Genomic DNA, 22,207 nt, shown 5'->3' with positions numbered 1-22,207 from the left:
TAAAAAAAGAATGCAGTAATTTAAGAAAGACCTAAGTTGCAAACACTAAGCACACAAGCAGAATTTGAAAAGGGATACTGGTCTGTTAAAGCAAAGAGAACTTAAATGAAGCAGTAAACATAGTAACTACCTTTTATTTCACTAAATTGGAAACAGGAGAGGAAGCACAAAGTGACTGACACCAGACAAGACAAAGCAATTTCCCTGAACTCTGGAGATAAGTGCAGTGTAACATCAGTACAACGATTCCTCATTAAACTGGGTAAGTTTTACATTAAGGTGTTCACTACTAAAGGAGTTGGAAATTTACTGCAATAAACAAGAAATATCTGGTTTATCTAAAGTACTGCTATAAGGTGCTCTCAGGGAGATTACATCAGATGATGAATGTTTGAAGAGGTGGGTTGTTTGGGTTTTTCTTTTTAAAGTAATTGAACAATGTGCACTTGCTTGCTAGCAGAGTATGGAGGCACAAAAAGTAGCACTGTATATCGGTTACTCTTGTATAAGTATACTTATTAACTATTATAGAAAATAACTGTTAAAAAAGTGTTGCTGAAACGCATCTTTCCCCAGCCGCAGTGTTAACAAACCTCCATTGAACACTATCGCCTGGCAGCCCTTGTGGCTGCAGCGCTCACACGGCCCCCTCTGCTGGCTACCTTACGCCTGAAAACGAAGCTTTTAGTTTAAAAAAACACGATCAATCAGCACGCTTGCTAAATTACTTGTTAGAGATGTACCGACTTCTACACCTTAGGAGAAACCGTTACAACCCGCGGCAGCCCCCGCCCTCCATTTTCCCTCACGTCCGGACCCCACAGGGGCATTTCCTCCCCCCAGCGCCCCGCTCTCACCGCTGCCGGCGACCGGAGCCGGCTCCCCTCGGATCGATGAGGCGGATAAGCGGCTGTTCGGAGAAGGAGAACGGATCACCGAGAAAAACCCCAACCGTCCCTCGGCAGCAGCGCCAGTTCAAATCCGCCGCGCTCCGCCGGCCCTGTAGCCGAGCGCAGGCGCCGCGCATGCGCAGGAGGCGGCGGGCGGGGAAGGCGGGAAGGGCTTAGGGGACGGGCCGGGGAAGGCGGGAAGGGCTGAGGGGAAAAACCGCCCCCTTGCCAGGAACTGGGTTTCCCCCAACAAAGCAACCCCACAGCGGTCGTTAATTGGTTACATAAATTAAGTTTATTTCGGCATTCAACAGAAGACAAAGCCCTCGGTAAAAAGTGAGTCACTTTTCAACGTATACTCATACTGGTATGTCTCACATAGAACGTCATCACCCATTGCTTTTTTTTCTCTGGGAGGGAAAGGGGGAAAAAAAAAAGCTTACATTTACCCCAAACTCCTTTTCTTCTAATTAGCTACAAAAGTCTATTGCTAAAGATAGATTGCTTGTCTCCCCAAAGAAAAAAAATAAGCAAAAACTCTGTTGCTTTTCCCCCAATCCCCAATTCCCTAATAAAGAATAGCTGTTTCCTCCCTCCCCAATTCTAAAAACACCCCCCCCCCCCAAAAAAAAAAAACAAAAACCAAAGCAAAGAACTGAGAAAGAAACAGGTTAACATACAAATTTGTTAAGGAAGGACCATTTTTAAAGCTATTTCAATGCAATCCAAGAAGTGAGCGCATTCAGCAGACTTAAGGAGCAAGGAAAATCAGCACAGGAGGGGGCGCATGATGCCGCCAGACAACAGGTTATTGAAATTGCTCGGTAGGAGAATGCGTTGTTTTATCATTTTTGGCGGTGACAAGAGCTTCAGTGGCGTGGGGAGGGCAGCACGAAGCCCTCCAGCAGTCCCGACTGCAGAAGCCCACCCAGCCAGCGCCTCCTGCCACTGCCATCTCCCAGCCTGTATTTGTCCCAAAATCTCCGGCAAATTCAACATTGAATGGAGAGACACGGTCTTTTAGACAAACCATAAAAGCATCGGTAAAAGGAGAAAAAAAAAAAAAGTCAAAAGCGCTGCTTCACAAGCAATTTTCAATGTCAAATATTAATAATTAAAAAAGACAAAAAACCCAGGACAAAGAGTGATGTCCAGAGCCCAAAAGCTCAAAACACACATCTCCTCCTAACCTGGGATTGTTCACAGTTGCTAGCTGTTTCAAAAAACAACTCCATTGTCTGTTCTGGACTTTAAACGCAGGGTCATCTTGCACTAACAACCTCTGCAGTAAACTGAATTACAACATATGAACATAAGAAGGAGGGGAAAAAAATAGAAACACCATCAGATATCGAGAAAATGTATTCTAACTCCCCATGCTTTTAAGAATATTTGAACCTGGCATTCAAAAATTTCTTTTGCTGTTTAACCACACCATGGGAATGATCTGATGTTTGCACAGACAACTGAAACTCCTCCTGAGGTCTCAATCAGTTTAGTGATTAAAAACGACATTTCTTCTGTGTGTTTTAAGGTTAGAGGAAAGAACTGCAGAAGAAAGATTCTTTCTGGAGTCTATTACACCATCTAGTGCTATCTGAAGTCACAAATCCAAATCTACAATAACCTTGCAGAAAGCTGTGGTAGGCAAGATGAAGGTACGCTACTGTAGGGCACTGAATATCGAAATTGCCATTTCACATCACCCACAAGAAACTTTCCCAAGCCAATACACAATGTTCTTTTTGTTTCATGAACATAAAATATTTAGCAAGAAGGTTACAAGTTGTCTGTTAGCGTTCATCTTTACAAGTCTATTTTATCATCAGGAAGCAAAAGAAAAGTGATCTTTACATTTTATTAAGCAAACACTCCTGAGTAAAGAGGCTGATATCCACTGTCTTCTCTCTTGCAAGTAAGCACGCAGACACTCAGCATGCCGAAGAACTGGAAAAGAGAGCACACAAGAGATTTAGTTTTGCTGTATTTTTCGTTTCAGTCATCAGACTCAACACCTATATATTAAACTTCTTCATCACAGCAAGGACATTCCTTTCATATTAAAAACACTTAGAAAATACATCTACAGAAAGTGATATTTTTTGCATATCAATTTCTAATAATAGTTCCAGCACAGCTTTTTCCTCCCTGGCTTTTCCCATTGATTTACACATCCACGTTAATTCCTAGTTATCTTACTGTGGGAAAAATTTCAGTGAAAGCACGGGATTATTCTGGACTTAAAATGAGTTCTGTAGAATATTTAAGCATAAAAAAATGCAAATAAAGATAGTGCAGAATATAGAATAATAGAATTGTCTAGGTTGGAAGGGACCTTGAAGACCATCAAGTCTAACCATCAACCTAACACTGCCAACACCACCACCAAACCGTGTCCCTCAGTACCACTTCTACCCATCTTTTAAATACCTCCAGAGATGGTGACTCCACCACTTCCCTGGGCAGCCTGTTCCAATGCTTCACAACCCTTTCCGTGAAGAACTTCTTCCTAATATCCATCCTAAACCTCCCCTGGTGCAACTTGAGGCCATTTCCTCTTGTCCTATTGCCTGTGACTTGGGAGCAGAGACCGACCCCCCCTCGCTACACCCTCCTTTCAGGGAGCTGTAGAGAACAAGAAGGTCTCCTCTCAGCCTCCTTTTCTCCAGGCTGAACACCCACAGGTCCCTCTGCCGCTCCTCATCAGACGTGTGCTCCAGACCCCTCACCAGCTCCGTTGCCCTTCTCTAGACACACTCCAGCACCTCAATGTCTTTCTTGTCGTGAGGGGCCTAAAACCGAGCACAGCACTCGAGGTGGGGCCTCACCAGTGCCCAGTACAGAGGGACAATCGCTGCCGTAGTCCTGCTGGCCACACTATTCCTGATACAGGCCAGGATGCTGTTGGCCTTCTTGGCCGCCTGGGCACACTGCTAGCTCATACTCAGCTGCCTGCTGACCAACACCCCCAGGTCCTTCTCCGCCAGGCAGCTTTCCAGCCATTCTTGCCCAAGCCTGTAGCGCTGCATGGGGTTGTTCTGACCTAAGTGCAGGACCCCGCACTTGGCCTTGTTGAACTTCATACCATTGGCCTCAGCCCATCAATCCAACCTGTCCAGATCTCTCTGTAGAGCCATCCCGCCCTCAAGCAGATCGACACTCCTGCATAGTTAAATATAGAAAAGATGGTTGATTTAATAAGGAATTCTAGATCTAGGCCTTTTAAGCACGCCCAGCTTTTTGTGCTTCCTACCAAATGACCAAGATGGATTCTCCGTTGACTTGCCATCCCAAATTCCCTACTAGCATTTTGGATCCCTCCCTTATCATCACACAAATGAAATATAGAAAGTTGGAAGACAACAAGTGAGGAACAGAGGACTGGGTCTACTTCAGACCCAGAAAAAGGCTGTAGGCTAATAGGACATGGTAGAAGAAAAAGGCCCGGGATCAAAGGGCAAATAGCATTGTTTTCCATGAGGGAAGAGATAGAAACACTTACCTTTACAATGGCAAACCCCAGGATTACAAGCATGGCGTAGCTGATAACACTCTGCAGCCCAGACTCCAGCTCTGCTGCACAGCCCTGCCATGAAAGAGATAGGTGAAAACTAGTTAAAAGATGTCAATTCAGCTGGACTTTTTTGCCTTGTTTCTCCCCAACCCTTCAAAGAATCATAGAATGGTATAGGTTGGAAGGGACCTTGAAGATCATCTAGTTCCAACCCCCTGCCATGGACAGGGACACCTCCCGCTAGACCAGGTTGCTCCGAGCCCCATCCAACCTGACCTTGAACACCTCCAGGGATGGGGCCTCCACAGTTTCTCTGGACAACATGTTCCAGTGCCTCACCACCCTCACAGTGAAAAATTTCTTCCTAATATTTAATCTAAATCCACCTTCTTCCAGTTTGAAGCCATTCCCCCTTCTCCTATCACTACATGCCCTCATAAAAAGTCCTTCCCCAGCTCTCCTGTAGCCCCTTTAGGGACGGGAAGGCCACTATAAGGTCTCCCTGGAGCCTTCTCTTCTCCAGGCTGAACAACTGCACCTCTCTCAGCCTGTCCTCACAGGAGAGGTGCTCCATCCCTCAGATCATCTTTGTGGCCTCCTCTGGACCCGCTCCAAGAGGTCCATGTCCTTCTTATGGATGCAGGACCTTGTAAGGCCTGTCTAACCAACCACTGCAGATCTGAGAGCTTCCATTCTTGTCTTCCAGACCCAATGGCTTGTCGTTCTCCGCTTGCTTGAGGAGAGGCACTGACAAACTACAATTCACTGCTTCTCAGTCTCCTCTAGCTCAGGTCACTTGTGCCAAAACTCGGAGACAGGAAGACCAGCAATGGTTTCTATAGAAGTCGGCTTAGGGGCTTGTGCCCTAGACTGAAGGACCTGGTATGCAATTCTCCAGATTCATAGTCAGTCCTAAAAAAGTCTCTTGCCCTACCCCAGATCTGTTTGAACAACTATGTGCCCTGGTCTTGTCACATTGCTTCTGTAGCAACATGAAATGGAGTTACCAGCAGACAGACAAGACCAAACAACCAGACTGGTGCCCCTCCTTCATCATCTAGGACCTTTTAAAGAATTATATGGGAAGGAAGTTAGCTAGAGGAAAACCATGGGGAGAAAAAGGCTTGGGGGATAAATTGCTAGAAAGAACTGGATGAAGTTATCCCTAAACCCTGCCTGCGGTGCTTTCCTTATTCATTCTGGCTGGTTGAGAATGATCACACCCCAGCTGTGAAACTGTGCCCTTTATCCTCACCCGTGTATTGAGTTCCTGCGGCTGATCCAGACGCCCTGTGCAGTTCTTCATATCTTGCCTGCAGCAGCTCAGAGGGACACTGTTGTTGCCGGTGGAATTAAACCACTGTGTAGTTGTCCAGTCACTGTAGTTCTTCACCCCACAACAATGAAGCTGCCAAACATGGGACAGTTACAGGGATGTATGAATATATATGAACATGAAAGCTAATGTTGAGTTAAACCTCTCTTAGGGATACTGGGCAAGAGCTGCCCACAGTATGCAGCAGATTGATGAGAAGTAGTACTTCAGGAAAAGAGCTGTAGATATAATAGATCAACCCCTCTCGTACATTATTACCTTCTTTTTGGTTTATTCTTTGTGAAAGCTCTAATATTAAAGTGACAGGTTGCAGCATAGAGTCTTCTGTCATCTTTCTATGTTATGGTACAGGATTCTCAGCAGCGGTTATTCATACATACTCATTTGGTCTGATCCAAAGGCCAGTCTCATCAACAAGATCATTCATTTACATGAACTTAACACCAGGAGCCTGAAAATGCCAACTTTGCAAAGTGGGGAGCGCCCTCAATTGCCTTGGAGAATCACAGAATCATAGAATAGTTTGGGTTGGAAGGGACCTTTAAAGGCCACCTAGTACAACCCCCCACCATGAGCAGGGACATCTCCAACTAGATCAGGTTGCTCAGAGCCCCGTCCAACCTGACCTGGAATGTTTCCAGAGATGGGGCATCCACCACCTCTCTGGGCAATCTGTAGAATCAGATGCTAAACACTGCTGCAGAGCTGAGTTCCAGGATACAACCATACTGGCCCTCTTCCCCTCCCTTCCCAGCCCAAATTCCTTGTTTACAACTCAATTGTTCTTTTTTAAAATAATTCCCAGGAAAATTTAAATGTTTTCTTACCTGTTCTTGCAAGTAATCCACAACAGTAGACTCTGGATTATTCCCATTATACTTCTCAAAGACTGAGTGCATTGTGCCTTGTACGTCAGTTTTTACCTATTTAGAGAGGGAAAAAAAACCATACTTTTTTAACATGAGAGCTAAGAATTTTATCTAGTGGAAACTGTAAAAGATCTGTATCCCAACTAACATCTGTATCCCTAACTAAGTCAGGGTAAAAAAAAATTAAAAATAAAATAATAATCAAGCGATGTTTTAGATAAAATGCAGGTAGCACTTAACCAGAATTATGTTCCTGCATAGAAGCTTGCCTCCCCTGATGGAAGAGCCCTCCTTTGTGAGCATCAACAACTTTTAATTCCAGAGAATGCTGCAATGCCTGCCAGGTACTTTATGTATTCACCATGTTCCTGACAAAGACTGATCCACCTACTGGATGGTGACATCCCCATTCTGACTTGCCCTGCAGACTGCAGGATAGGGGATGAAGTGCAAGGAAACTAGATATACTGAAATGCTCACATTTCGACAACACAAGATCTATTCTTTACTTTTAGGTTGGTACAGAGATGCTAATTCTTTGCTTACCTTTTCCCTGTAAACAAATCCCAGGACAAAAGCGGATACTTCTGCAATAAAGATAACCAGGATAATGGCCAAGAACTGAAATTAAGAGAGAAGGACTATAAGGAAGAATTCAATTCCACAGCATTTGAATTCAACTCTACATTACCCATCACATTAATTTATAGTGTTTAGTTATCGTTATCTGTTGTTGCCTCTCCAATCAAAATAGCTTCCAGAAAATAATTTAGAATAGGAGGTTACTGTGCATGGCTGGGACTTTGTGGCTCCCCAGGATCTGTACCCAACGTAGGCAGCCTCCGGAACACTGCCGTGATGTGATTTGTGTGGAGAGCCTATGAAACACATTAGAAGGCAGCTGTTGAACAGGAGACTGCACAGATAAAACTTCTCAAAGCTCATTATTTTCCACACTTATCTCCAGCAAGCTAGCTGAGGCAGAGCCATGAAACTGTCCTTCGCTGTGGGTATTTGTCTGTACACGACAGGACAACTAATAATTTAGCCTGCACCTCACTCACCATCAATCAGTGCCTCACAGCAGTACATAACTCCCACAAAGGAGTGGTGCAGCATATTTCAGAATAATCTTTTACTTTACTTTTTGTTCTGTGCCTCCTGAGAAGGTCTAGTGGAGCACCTCCCGTACCACGCAACAGGGTGAAGAAGAGGACACGCACAAACATGCAACACTCACCAGCCCTAGGCCAACTCGAGACTCCCGGAAGGTGGCACAGCAGCCGATCAAACCAATGATGAACATTACCACAGCAACGCAAATGATGATCACGGCTGGCAACAGAGCATACTTGTCCTGCAGAAAGTTGTCGTAGCTCTTGTAGGTGTTAATGACATATCCCCCAACATAGCTGAGACCTGCTGCTGCTGCCTGAAATGCAATAAAGTAAGTTATTAGCAACTATTTATTAAGCATCTGCCCAGGAAAGTAAATATGGATCTTTTTGTAATGGCGTAATTAAGATTTTAACTGCAGAAGTAATGACTACAGTATGCAAGGATCTAGGGGAAAAAAATGCATGTATCTGAAGCTAGCTCATCCAAACTTTAACACAGAGAAGACAGAATTCACTTCCTGAGAATCATTCCTCTGCTAATGAAGCACTGCTTCAGCCGAGCTGAAACATGGGAGTCTACCAACGTGCATCAGCCAGTGTCTCTGCAGAGGGCCAAGTTCACACTTCCTACCCAAGATCACCTAACTCCTACCCAATGCTGCATTTCGAGGGATCACTTTTAAGATGATCACTGCAGGGGTGGGCTGTTGATTTTGGCCTTTTTTTGAGAAAAACTCATCCTTTCCACTCTCACAAGAGCATTAACCGCTAAGGCATGAACGTTCTTGATCTCAGCAAAACACAGTCCCTTCTTTTCCTGGAGGAAACAGATTTCTACAACCTCTAAAATAAACAATGTTTTGCCGATTGAGGCCAATATACAGTGCATCAGTGACAGCTGCCCATCTAGCAGCCCTGGAGACCGAAGGCTTTTGTTTGCAGAACTGGGATCAGCCCTGGAAACAACACTGACAGACTCAGCAATGCCCTGCCAATGCCTCACCAATGGCATAAACAAATTCTCTCAAGAGTTGCAACAGCACATCCACCCTCTATAATCCTGCAGCATAAGGAAGCACTGTCCATACTCACGTTCTGGAAACTCAAGGGAAACCAGCCTGTTTGTTTTCAATAGGCTACAGCTGGATTTCATCATGCAGCTTATGAGCAGTTCTTTACTTCCCCCAGTGCTGTACGTTTTAATTAAATCAAATGCTCCTTACACTGGAGCTCGGACTTGCTAATTCCTTTACCTTGTTTGGCTCTTTCCCCTCCAGCCAGGTCTGGTGCCTGCCCTTCAATTACCTCCAAGTGCAGGGGACATACTTCATTTCAGACAGCTCTCATCCCACACTACTCTCACATTCCTGGATGCTGCCTCAAAATTACCAGGATCAGATGCACCAAGTGATGAAACCAGGGTCAAACTAACCCTTAGAGACGTTTAGCACATGTCATGCAAGATCCTGCTGTGCTGGGGCTCAGATACAGCAGGTCCTTTACGAAGTGAGATACAAGGAAAAGGAATAGGATCACCAGTTCTCAAGAGGTTTTTTTCTTCTCCATATGCATTGGGTTTTCAGGTGGTGCTAATGATTAAAGCAGTTCCTAAAAGTTCCTTTAACTTTTCCTTGCATTGAGGAAAATCTCTTTCCCATTTCCCTGTCTGCAGGCATGCAGTGACCAGGGCTTCTTCCTCCCACCCCTTTTTAGGGATGCCGGGAAAGACCACTTGAGCTCAAAGGTCACCATTGCCTTTTCACTTCACCACCATGAGCAACCTCCCCTCTTTCTCCTCCAACACTGTGCTCTTGTACTGAAAGTGGGAGAGGAAAAGTCCCTGGAGTGGCAGCAACACTTAAAGGTGGGGCTGGGTACACTGTACCTCCGTCCTGCTTTGCCTTCAATTGCACGAAAAGAGCAAGGTGTATGACTCAAAAAGTGCATCCCATATTTATGGCCTGGAGAGCTGGATGCACGTGCAACTGTCCACCTATTCTCCATTCTGGAACAGCATCATCTGGGCAAGGGCAGCCACAGAGCAGGAAGCAACACTCCTGAGCTAACTATCCATCATCGCGGAGTAAATGCGATGACGGGATTTGGCCAATATATCCTTTATTTCTAATATTTTCTAGGACTTCCGAGCACTGTCATCTGGCCATAGTGGCCCCAAACCCAGTGAAAACAATGCAGATTCGAGAAAGGGGATGCAAGGGCTTTTATTAACCACAGAAATGTTCTCCTCAGCTGGGCTAGCACCAGCTCAGAAAGCAGCTTGTACAATTCCCAAGAGTTCCGAGTTTGGCCCCTGCTCCCATGGAAGCTGTGGAAAACATCCAAGTGACCACAGCAGGAACAGCATGATGCTCTGAGCTGACTTAAAAACTTCTCCCTACTTTTACATGGCAAAATATATTACATGAATAATGCCACGGTTACTGTTATAGTTGTCCCATCCTGACTGTAACCCCTGACTGGGGTTGTTCCTGGGTTTTGAAGCCTTCCTGGTAAACAAGGGTATGGCTGAAAAGTAATGGTATTCTGGTTTCTCGGGCTTTTGGGAGATTTCAGGAAGGTGCACCATGACTCCCCAGTGTGCACCAAGTCATCATCCTCCACCGTGAATACAGACACAACACAGCGATGCTCCCAACCACCGTGCTTGTACCCCAAAATCACTTCATCCTCAGTCTCTGTGCTGCTGCCATCACTGCAAACCTAACGCAGAGCTGAGTTATGGCTTTATAAATTCCAGGCTAGAGAAGGTACTGCCAGGTAGTCACCCCAAACCAAAGGTGGAGCCAGCCACTAGCAGCACAAAGCCTCCTGTGCATGGACTTAAACCTAGTGCTCGCATCTGGGCATAGTCACTAACGAGAACATTTTTCCTGAGGCCATCAGCCTTTGGTACAGCTCAGCACCCAGGTTGGGATGTCCCACCACAGTTGTCATCAACTGCTGAGTGCCCACAGCCCCAGGAGAAAACCAGAAGGACTGAGACCCTCAGAAAGGTTCATGATGGAGTAAAGCAGTCACTGGGGAAATGGAGCAGGGGTGACTTCACCGCCCGAAAGGCAGTACAGACTGAGTAGCTGGGGTACAAAAAAAGCATAAGCCACGTTTTTTCTGGCAAGTATATGAGTCATCTGCATCCAGCAGCAATGTCATGTCAAAACATGCATAACGAAAGAGCCTTGTGACTTAGTTAATGTGTAAAAGTTAATGTGCAAAGTGCAAAGTTAATCATGTGTCACCTTCAGAGAATGTAAAGCCCTGCTTTTTTGCTTAAGTCCAGTCCCAGCCTTTGCAAGTAGTTCTCTACATCTAAAGACAGTCTGCTTCATAATTTAATCTTCCTATAGGATGCTTTACACAAAAGAATCCTCCAATATTTCCATTATTCTTCTGCAAGTGATTTAGATGACCGACCCATTCTTCATCTCTCCTCTCTACGCCTGGTATTCTACCTATTTTCAGCATGCTCAATATAGCACAACGCAAAGGAAGGATGCACAGGAAATACTAAAAGCTGTGCAAAACCAAGAAAAAACTTGTTGCTAGTAAAAAGCTACCACGAATTCAAAAGCATAGTGTGAAGCCAATTCACAGAAGTCCTGTAAAGCCAGGACTAGCAAAGCTCCACGACGGTAAGCCAACATCAGAGGGTCCGGTGTTGAGTTCAAGGAGATTCTTGCCCCAACTTTATCAATGCAAGTAGAGACTGGCACTATCACAGCAGGTTTTACTGCAACATTCAGGATTGTCTGCGTTCTGGTAAGAGATGAAACACAGCCAGCAAGTGGTCTATTATAATTTCCAAATTTCTGCTTCCAAGCAGAAAAAGGAAGTATAACGAGGTAAAAATAAAAAGACTTTGGGTAACGATCTGGCTTAAAGGAAGTTCACGTTTTTCCCCACAAACTGAGGAACAGCCACGAATTCACCCATAGTTTTTAATTCAAAGTGAGTTTTTTGAAGCCTGAAGAGCGGGGTCACTTGGGGAAGCATTTCAGGTAACCATCTGTTCCCTGGTTTGGTTGTTTTTTGTAGATGAGTCCCAGAGCTAAACTTTGAAAGTGGAGAAGAAAAATATTTCAACATATAAATCTTTGAGCTCTCCCACTTAAGCCTTTCCAGTACTGAAGGCAAGTTCAAAATCCAGTGGAGTTATTTTCCCCTAACACTGCAAAATCTTCAGCCCATTCCTGAATCTACCATGAAACTTCTCTTGAAGAGAAACATGACAAGAAATGTCCTTTGCACTTCTGAAGACAGACCTTAAGTCGAGAGTAAAAAGTGTAAAGTACAGCCAATTAAACAGATTTCTGTTGGATCTCAAAAAGAAAGAAGAACCTTTCACAAACACAAAGGCCAGTTTAAGCAATTACTTTTGGGGAGGGAGAGACCAAATAATTCCTTCTTCATGATTAATCAAACACCTTCTCAAACACATCTAAAAGTACATACACGGTTGCCAGGATTATTCTGAGAAATTAATACTATAAATTGTTATTGTTATTTTTTTTTAGGCTGCTGCGTGGAAGTTTTCTTTCAGAAGAATTCAGCGCAGAACAGGATCACGCGATGCATGGAGAGGCTTGGCCCAACACAGCTGGCACAAACCCCCGCACAGGCAGCCAAGGAGTGATGCAAGGCTGATATGGGACAACCAGTTCATCCGGTCTGTGGGGCAGCATCGCTGCCTGCACGTTGCTGTGGTCCACCAGCCACAGCAAGCAGAACATCCCAACCTTACCCCTTCCTCCCCAAACTTCCCCGGCTGACTCACTGGGGCTCCAGGAAACACTGCTGGTATTTACAATGCAGGTGATACTCATAAGACAAGCTGAAGAGATGAGGTAAATGGAAATTTTGCAAGAAAGCCCCTTTTCACAGCTGAGTGACAGAGCTGCAAGCGTCTCTGCTCACATCGTTCAAGGACCTAAGCAAGACTTTTACTTGCTTTTTCATATCCTGTGCCTCTGACAAAGCAGAGATCTTAAATTGTTTGAGTGCGAACAACAAACTCCTTGTTGGGGGTGAGTGAAAAGAAAGCAAAGCCGTAACAACAGGGTTTTCCTAAGCTGATGTTAGGGCAGGGTTACTCACCAAATTGACTTCACCCACCTCTTCCATACTTAGCCCGGCCGGCTGAACTGGGCAGGCAGGTATACAGTGGTGCTCTGCTGCAGGAATGTATATAACATATATAACGTGCTGGAACTCTCTCCAGCCATATAATACACATGCAGCACCGTAAATATTCAATCTTGCCCGTGAAACAGAAGGGAATAGGACTGAATGGCTATGAGGAGCCCAAGCTCTCTCACTGATGCAGAACAGAGATTTTATATATTTTTCTAAAGTACAGCAATTTCTTTTACCTTGTGTCCCACCATCAGAAGGGGAAATTTTAATATGTTGATGACCATAAGCCCCTGCCTTTCTAGAGGCACTTATGGCTATGCAAATACTTCATGACACTTTATCAATGTCACAGCCACAGAAGGGGCTCCTTAAACTTTCCTCTATACAACTGCTCTGAAAAAGAAAAAAAAAACCCATAAAATTTGCATCTATCAGTCAGGCAGAACAGATATTTTTCCACTTTGCCATCTTTGTTTTAATAAGTTGACCTTATGTGATGGCTGGGAACAGAGGTTTGTGTTCATTTGCATTTATCAGCATAGGCTTCTTTGCCCTCCGCCAAACCTAAATAAAATACAATAAAGGAGCCAAACTACTAGCTACGAAATTAAAAGGCAGTGTTTGTCGGTTTGGGGTTTTGTGGGGTTTCTTTTGAAGGTTTCTTCCAGCATCCTCCAATTTCAGAGTGTTGATTTGATCATTTGGCCTGTTAATGTGGACAAGTATAGGGTTTTCTTTTTAAAAGATAATCAGTTAAATACAGAGTAACAAAGCTATAGTGTTAAAAGGGAAAGCTGTAAGACCAGGGTAAATTGCAAATTCTTGCGTTCAGCAAGATGCATCCTCCATGTAGTGAAAGAAGTGAGATAATGAGACTTAAAAAAGTCATTTCTCCCACATCAGTTTTCAGACAGGACTTTCCCAGGGCCAGCACTAATATCTAACACAGCACAAAACTTGGACTGATTTGACTTTGTCCCGTATCATTAACTTTTTATGGGCAAAGAAAGATATGGCAAATAATACTGTTTAACGAGTAATAGCAGTTGTTTTCTGCAGTAAACTACTATAAATACATGCTGGAGAACTATCAATACCCACACAAATACTTTCTGAACCATTCCCTTCTAGTTCTTCATTAGACAATCAGCTCACGGAGGAGTTTTAGTTAATTTCAAGGCTCGAAAACCACTTTTTTTCACCACTGTCTTTGCACAGCAGTGATTTAAGCCAGAGCACCTCACCCCATACAATACCTGATGCTGATGTTTTGCCTTTACATCTAACAGCTACATTCACTGGGATGCTATCACGTTTTCAGCAATTTTAATTTGCCAGAGGACATATAAGGATATAATCTTCAATTACCAGTTTGCCACGTGTTTGCCACTACTGTGCTGTCCCAATGCCCCCCCCCCCATCTAGAATCAAGCCCCAGCAACACTGGTCTCAATTACAGCTGCACATCCCCTCCTTAATGCAGAAGACACTCCTCGTCTTGGGTATTTTTTTGTGTGTACAAAAATGGGGTTTGATTTAACTTGACAGGTAAATCCTCTGCTCGAAAGGGTTTGCACAACACTTCCTCTATAAATGATTTACTACCCAACAGCCAGAGTGCATGGCAAGGGGTATTACTCTTTCTGGCTCCCTTGCTGCTTTACTGTACTACAAGTTTTATTCTTCCCATTCGCTGCCAGATTTTCATGTCCTCCCTAGCTGCTGCGTTACTACATGTCCACGGAGTCAACAGCTTTTCTAAGGACTTCAGGGGAAAACAAAGGCACTGAGCACTTCCAAGAAAGCCTTCTTCCTTTTATGCTCGCTTTAACAACTTTACAATTCCTGTTCAAAACTGCACTTAGCCCATACGGACCACGCAGCTCCCCAGACCTGACAGTCTCCCTTGCACCCAGGCAGAGGTTTTTTTTTTCCCCAGAAATTAGGCAATTAGGGCAACTCTAACTCATCATTTGTTATCCCACTTGCACAGATTCCTCTCCCTTTTCCTGTCCCAGGTTTAAAACTCTGCCGGCTGGGAGGGACCTCCCGGCTTCGGCTACTGTTTCCTACTGTGCTTACGGTATCATTTTCTCTGAACGATAAATCAATTATTGCAGCACTTGTGTGATCTGGCTTCATCCAGGACAGTGTGTGACCCTCCACGTGCAGCACAGAGCAGAAGGAAGGCTCCAGCATGCCCATCAAATGGCCACGCAGGCAACGACTGCTATGGAGGGGATGTACCCACCATCTGCTGTAGCTCCTGGCCATGCATAGCTGATGGCCACTGCTAGACAGGCTGGTGGTACAAAGTCACAAAAGCACAGAAGGGTTGAAGTGGGAACAAACTTCTGGCGGTCATCTGGTCCAACCTCCTGCTCAAGCAGGGCCACCTAGAGCTCGTTGCCCAGGACCACGTCCAGATGGCTTTTGAATATCTCCAACGGACAGGGACTCCAACACCTTTCTGGGCAGCCTGTGCCAGTGCTCAGTCACCGTCACAATGAAAAAGTGTTTCCACAGGAACCTTCTGTGGTTTTCTGTGCCCATGGCCTCTGGCCTGTCACTGGGCACCACTGAGAAGAGCCTGGCTCTGTCCTCTTGGCACCCTCCCTTCAGGTATTTATATACATTGATAAGAACCCCCGGAGACTTCTCTTCTCCAGGCTGAACAGTCCCAGTTCTCTCAGCCTTTCCTCACAGGAGACATGCTCCAGTCCCTTCGTCGTCTTCCTTGCCCTCTCCAGTATGTCTGTGTGTCTCCTACTGGGGAGCCCATCACTGGACCCAGCACTCCAGACATGGCCTCACCAGCGCTGAGCAGAGGGGAAGGACCACCTCCATCCACCTGCTGGCAATGCTCCTCTTGATGTGGCCCAGGGTGCCCTCAGCCTTTTTGCAGCAAGGGCACATTGCTGGATCATGGTCAGCTCGGTGCCCACCAAGACCTCCAGGGCTTCATCTGCCAAGCTACTTTCCAGGACACACATGGATCTGCTCTGCTCCCCACTGTCCCATAGCTCTTTCCATTTCCAAGACCTTGGAAGCCCATAGCTTCAAGTATTTCCCCACTTTTTTTCTGCTGGAAAAAATAAACAATTTAAAAACCTAGTACATACACTTTCTGTGTTCCCTCAGACTCTCATGTTGTGAAAACATTGATTAGCAAAATAATAAAAAATACTGAACTCAGCAAGTTGGCTTTTTATTGGAGCAAAAAGCGCCACAGCTGTGAGCCCCCCCAAGTTGTCCTCGATTGTCAGCCCCACCTACAGCCCAGGGAGAGACTTAACCGCTGATCTCGTGCCAGATGTTAGCCACAATTTCAAAACCTTTAAACCACAGTCTCCTCATGTGAAGTACAGAGTTGGGACATAGCCGACAAAACTGTACTGAGCCTACTTACACAAAGCCATGGGAGACTCTTCAAAGAACATTATATCTCAATATTCAGCTGCGATGCACAACTACGGGGCATGTTTCAGCTTGCCTTCAAAACATACCGCAGGGCTGCTCAGCAGGTATGGTGGGAAGCGCTTGTTTTTTCCTTTTTCTTCCTCAAATGAAAACAATGAGCAGCAGCCAAAGGTTCTGAAAAACAGTGGCTCTCTTACAGGGGAAAAAAAAAAACCAAAACTAATACCTACTTGCAGTTTCTGCAAGCAGCAATCCCACACATTCAAGATGAATTCTGGTTTTCATGGTTTTGTTGTAAAGTTATGCAAAATTATGTTCCCCTTAGAGTAGTCCAAGCATGTCTTCTGTTCCTCCAGCCTAATTCTGTTTTTTTTTCCACCCCCTAAATGCCAGCATGTATCCTATGAAGCGTAAGGGGTGTGATATCCTCGTGAAGACACTGCACACCAGCACAAAGTAAGGAATCCTGCCCCAAATCCTCTGCTTCTAATGCTTAAACCTCTGCCTTGGGGTCAGTCTGCTGCTGCTAATCAAAATCACAGAGCAGCACGCACAACAGGACCGCTATGGGGAGAAAGCAGCACCACCCTTTCCACTCTTACTCTCCCCAAATACAGACACAGCTGCAGGGCAAGAGCTCGCTGCAAATTTCAGCTGAGCATGGATGGATTTATCAGCTGCTGCCAAGTTGTTTTGGATCTAACAGTCAGTTCAGACACAAAACACCCTCTAGTTCAATATTTGCCTTCAGAACCACCCTAGTTTCTTAACAAGCTGTTTCTGGCTCAGCCACCAGATCCTGTGACTAAACCGAATAGCGAAGTGTACCTAAAACACAGCGGAGCTAATCCTACAGCCTGGGGAAACATCTCAGAGCTGGGGACGGAGCAGACGCCTCTAATCTGCCCTGAAATATTGCTTGTCACCCAGCTGAAAGGGAAGGGACATGGGCAGTGGGGCCACGTGGCTGGTGTGCACCTCTTCCCGTAAGGAAAAGTGAAGGTTGGGATTCTCCTGCCGCAGAGGGGCAGCTCCACGGTAAAGCAAACACAGCTTGGCAGTGCGACGCTTCTGGGGAAAATGAAGGAAATGCCCAGTTCATACAACAACTACAGGTAAGAGACGCTTTCTATTCTGCCTAGATAAAGCCTCCTCCAGCTCTGAACTTCTTGCAGAGGGGTAACAAAATGGGACCTCTTGAGCAGCTGTAATTATCCGAGGCAGTTCTACAACATCAAACCTCTGGTTTTGGAGACCTGCAAACTGTGAGACTTGTGAAGAGACCAAAGTGCGTTTACAGCCAGATCCAGAACCCGGCCACTCAACAAGAACCTTTCCACAGCCTCAGGGAACAGCCAGACTAAGGTTGTTCCCCAGAAGCACACTTCCCCTTTCCCAACCGCACAGCACCGACATCTTAGTTTTAGTTTTGTCTGTGAGGCCCCTACATGTACAGCAAAGTGCATTTTCCTCAAAGTCAGTTAAATTCAGCTTCCTGATTTGGGACAGATTAGTTTAAAATAAGGAGGAACTTTGCCCTTTCAAAGCACGCTCAAGTGGATCACGCCAAAATGCCCAAACCCAGTACCAAGCCCTGGCATCAGCCCTGTCTGGTGACCACTCTGGCTAACATGGCTGGTTTTCCCCCCAAAGTTCAGCAAGGAGTTCACTGTGGAGCAAGAAACGGACCCACCACTTTCTACTTCCCACTCAATGCACCTCCCGCTGGGTTAAGACGTCCCCCGGCCCTCCCCGGCTCATCGTCCCGTGGGTCCCAAGGGACCCCAGCCAGTACCATGGCCCATCAGAGGGGCAGAAACAAGGAGCCTGGAGGGTAACCTGTCATGAGCCCTTTCAGACGTGGATGAATGACCACAGCTTTTCTCACTGCGTATGCTAAGAAAAAAAAAAAAAAAAAAAAAGAAAAAATAAAGCTCTTAGTTAAGCAGCTTTTTCTGCTGCAGACGGTGAGTCAGACTGACCCTGTGGCCCATCAGCGTCGTTTCCCTGACCCGGAGCGGAGAGAGGAGCTTCCAAAGCAATTCCATCTTCTTATCAAGTATCACACGCAGCGTTCAAACCAGGCAGAGCTGCCTGTCCCCCACTGTCACACACAGCAGGCAGCTACAGGCAGGATTAAGGATTTGCCCAAGAACAGATGGAGGAAAGGTGAGAAACGGGTCACAGGGCTGCTGACACCCACGGGTCACAGGGCTGCTGACACCCAAACCTCTAATGACTCTTTGGACAATACCTCCGTCCTTAAAAAGAAATGTGTTTCTATCATCAGTAATCTCCAACATAACCTTTGCTATTCACTACATTTTCAATTCCACCTGGGGATTAAAAAATCTCCTCCTCCTTGGGGTTTTTAATTTATTTTGTAAGTGTCCGTCTGATTTCTCTCTGACTGAGTGAGCATTCCCAAACCTCCCATCACCGGCATGATTTCAAACCACTCACAAATGCAGGAACTTTTTTTACATATATGTTTATCCCTCCCAATTACTAAAAATGATTTCAAAGTGATACCACAGTAATATTGTGATTGCTTGAGCTTCCAGTGCACCCTCTCACATCACTTGGCAAACCACTGTAAAGTTGAAAACCAGTAGCTTTTGGTCTTGGATGCACCAACGGCAAAGGAGATAGATTAAGAGCAGACCAGACAATTACTCCAGGATGCCCAAACCAGGCTGAGTATCTCCTTGCAGCAGAGATGACACTAATACCCCAAAACACATTTAATTCATGCTCCTTGGAAACTCTCAGGTCACAAATCCAAAGATATTTGCAAAAAAACCCCCAAATGATGCAGAGTGGAGAAGATAGGAGAGAGGATAGGGGACAGCCGGCCAGTGTGAGCTTTGCAGTGCTGGGACATTCTCAACAAGGACCAGGTGTGAAGGCAAATCCCCTCTCTATTCTCCAGCCAATTGATGACTCTTGCAACGTCAAGTCCCAACCCAAAGACTGCAGTTCACACCTCTTGTTAGCAAGAGGCAGAACCCAGCTGGGTTTTCCGAAGTCAATAAAGCTCCTGAACAACTCATGTGGGGCTCAACTGCACCTCAAGTGTGTGCAGGCACAGAGGGAACCAGAGAAAGCCAAGTCTGGCTTCATCGCTTGCAAGTAGAGCACACCCTGCCAGGGACCACAGCTAGGATCACTCTCCTGGGCTTCTCCTCCTTGGACAGTCCTGTTGCTGTCAACAGATTGAATTCTGCTCTCTCCAATGCACCAGTCTTCCTACAACCACCCAGACAACACCCTTATCCTTCTCTCTAGTGTTGGGCAAGTGAAGAATGGCTGGGGATGTGCCCACCTCTGGTGGACTTTTGGCAATGAAGTCCCCAGGACTCATGGTAAATTCCAAACCCTCTCTGGAAGCAGAGGTCTGTTTGGTGACAATGAAGCTGAAGAAGGTGAGCAGGGGCAAGGGGCTAATAGCTGAATTCAGCAGCGCAGCTTTGGGGTTAAAGAAGGGAGGTTAGAAGAAAAGTAAGCTGGGAAGGGTGTGTGGAACCCATTATGCAGAAATATCAGAGCATGAAACTTTCATCTAGTTTTAAGATTCCTAATTTCTTCCCTTAGATCAGTAAGTGAATCCCAGCATCTCGCCTCTCTCCTTCAAGGACCATCGTAACATCCCACCCAGCTGAGTCCCCTCACAAGACATTGTCAAGAACATCAGAGCCTCCTCTAACCCTTCATCTCCCTCTTTTAGGTTCCATGAGTTAAACCAGCATCCCGTCTTCCCTTAGAACAGGCCAACACCCACTTACCAAAACAACCACCCACTTGGACCTAATTAGTAGGTGCTAAAAAGCAAAATTGGAGGTGGGCAAATCTCCCACAGCTTGAAGCACCACCCCTGGGGAACTGTGTAGTTAAAACAGCTTCAATCAATGCCTTGTTTGTGGGGGTTATGCACATCCCCACACACCCCCAATCCACACACACCCTCCCAGTAGCAGAATGACCTGCAGGGACGATGCTGAACCTGGTGGGTAACAGAGAAGTTGCTTTTTCATCCCGTTTAGGAAGTCCCTATTTGTCAATCTGGAAAATCTGTCTTCGCTCCCACACGATGATAATGATCAGAGATCCAAATGTGGATTTATTGCCTTTTTAGGATGTTTCTAAGCTATAACCTTTGTCAAAGCACCATATCTGCACTGGCTGCTGAATACGCAGGTGGTGAATTATTTTCCATAATCATTTCCAAGCTGGGTAAGATTTGCAGCCTGCAATGCCCAAGCACGAATTACTCCTTAGAGAAAGACTCCGACGTTCTTTGCAAATCTTATGTTTTGATAATGATCTGGAGCCTTGTACTTGGGAGAGCCCCAACAGTTAGAAATGTTCTGAAAGAGCATAAAAGAGGCAGTTCCTCCTTCCCCACCCTCATCAAACCTGAATTCCAGGTTCTGCAGTTCTGCTGCAGGAATGCGATTACCACATAGTAATGGTGGTGGCAGCCTCTAAATGCCACGGGCTTTGGGGCTGCAATGCTCTTCCTGGGATAAAAAACCAAAGGGTTGGTGTGGGTTACCCCAAATTCAAAGGCTATAGATGGGGAGAAGGATAATTACTGATCGTTTGTGGATCCAGATGACCTAATAGCTTCAGTCACGATTAGAGATTTCCCTTGCAGCAGAAGAAAAAACACCAGCAACGCTTCTAGGAGGACACAAGGCTGATTTTTAAAAGCCAAGCAATGATGCTGATCTGTGCTACACCTGAGCTGAAGCTCAGGGGATTTTGACACGCAAATAGTGGGATGCTCCAGTGTTTCTCTGCGGGTATTTAAAAAAAAAACCCACCACGAAAGAAACGTACGGGGTGAGATCATGTTACTGGACATGCAGCAGCGAACACGACCTCCTGCACTGTTCAGGCTGGCAACAGGAGAGGTATATCATGCTGAGCCCCCTAAAATCAGGCACGGGAGCTCCTCCCTACAACCAGCAGCGAGTCCCATATATTTACAAAACAGGGCACAACACCCCACAAGACCTCAGGGTTTAAGTCAAGCAATATTTCATTTTTTTTTCTTTTTTTTTTTTTTTCATGTAGTTTCTCTCTTTGGGAAACCTCCGGTTCTCTTTAATTCTTCGTTGCTTTAGAAAAAGTCTAAAAAGTCAGCCGGGCGATGGCAGAAGAGCACAGCAGGGGGGTGCCGTTGTGCTGAGCCCTAACCCCCGCTGTCACCGGCCAGTAATTATTGAGGAAGTGATTTGCAACGGCGTAATTGTAGCAAAACATAGTTGGAACAACATTTGCAGCCATTTCCCCCCCCGCCCCAATACTCCTTGCCCCAAACTGGGAAGGCAGCCCCTGCGTGATGCCCTCACCCCCCACAGCCGAACAGCTCCGCTTGTTTGCAGTCCCAGAATTAGCTGGTTGAGTGCTTTAATGACACGCCTTTAAAAACACTACCGAAAAAACTACTACATTAAAAACCCTCCGAAAAAAAACCCAACCAAACTCCAACACTTTTTTTTTTTCTCAGAAACTTTAAAACCCCCGAATCTTCTTGTTCTTTAAAGATATATACATAGGGTTTTCTATAGAAATTAACATCACCTGCACATTGATAAACTAAACACCCGTTTAACTTTGGCAACGCCGGTTACCCACATCATGGTGTGTCCCACGGCACCGTCCTCCTCTGCCACAGCCCTTCCCTGCAACCCCCACCTAAACCAGGGGTGTCCGGGTCCCCCCCCGCGTCCCAGCACCCCGCAGTGGTACCCAGAAGGCGAGGCTCAGCAGCAGCAGCACCGTCTTGGAGGTGATCACGCCGCAGTCCATGGCGTGGAGCAGGACTGGGGAGGACGAGGAAGGACCCAGCTTTGGGTCCCGCGTGGGGCCGCCCACGGAGCCGCCCCGTAGCCCAACCCCAT

The 22,207-nt window shown here is 45.8% G+C and overlaps 1 protein-coding gene across 1 annotated transcript; it reads right to left on the bottom strand.

The window, feature by feature from the left end:
* Positions 1-1,537: 1,537 nt before the first annotated feature.
* On the bottom strand, positions 1,538-22,115 carry LOC309683624 (tetraspanin-36-like; the record flags this gene model as incomplete). Its single annotated transcript, XM_082497941.1, has 7 exons — positions 1,538-2,837; positions 4,393-4,476; positions 5,660-5,812; positions 6,568-6,663; positions 7,156-7,230; positions 7,850-8,041; positions 22,056-22,115. The coding sequence occupies 7 exons, from the start codon at positions 22,113-22,115 to the stop codon at positions 2,751-2,753; spliced, it is 747 nt and encodes a 248-aa protein (XP_082354067.1). The 3' UTR covers positions 1,538-2,750.
* Positions 22,116-22,207: the final 92 nt, after the last annotated feature.

Source organism: Vanellus vanellus, assembly GCF_965231255.1.
Source record: "Vanellus vanellus genome assembly, chromosome: Z".
Lineage (NCBI taxonomy): Eukaryota > Metazoa > Chordata > Aves > Charadriiformes > Charadriidae > Vanellus > Vanellus vanellus.
This window is presented reverse-complemented; position numbering and strand designations above follow the sequence as displayed.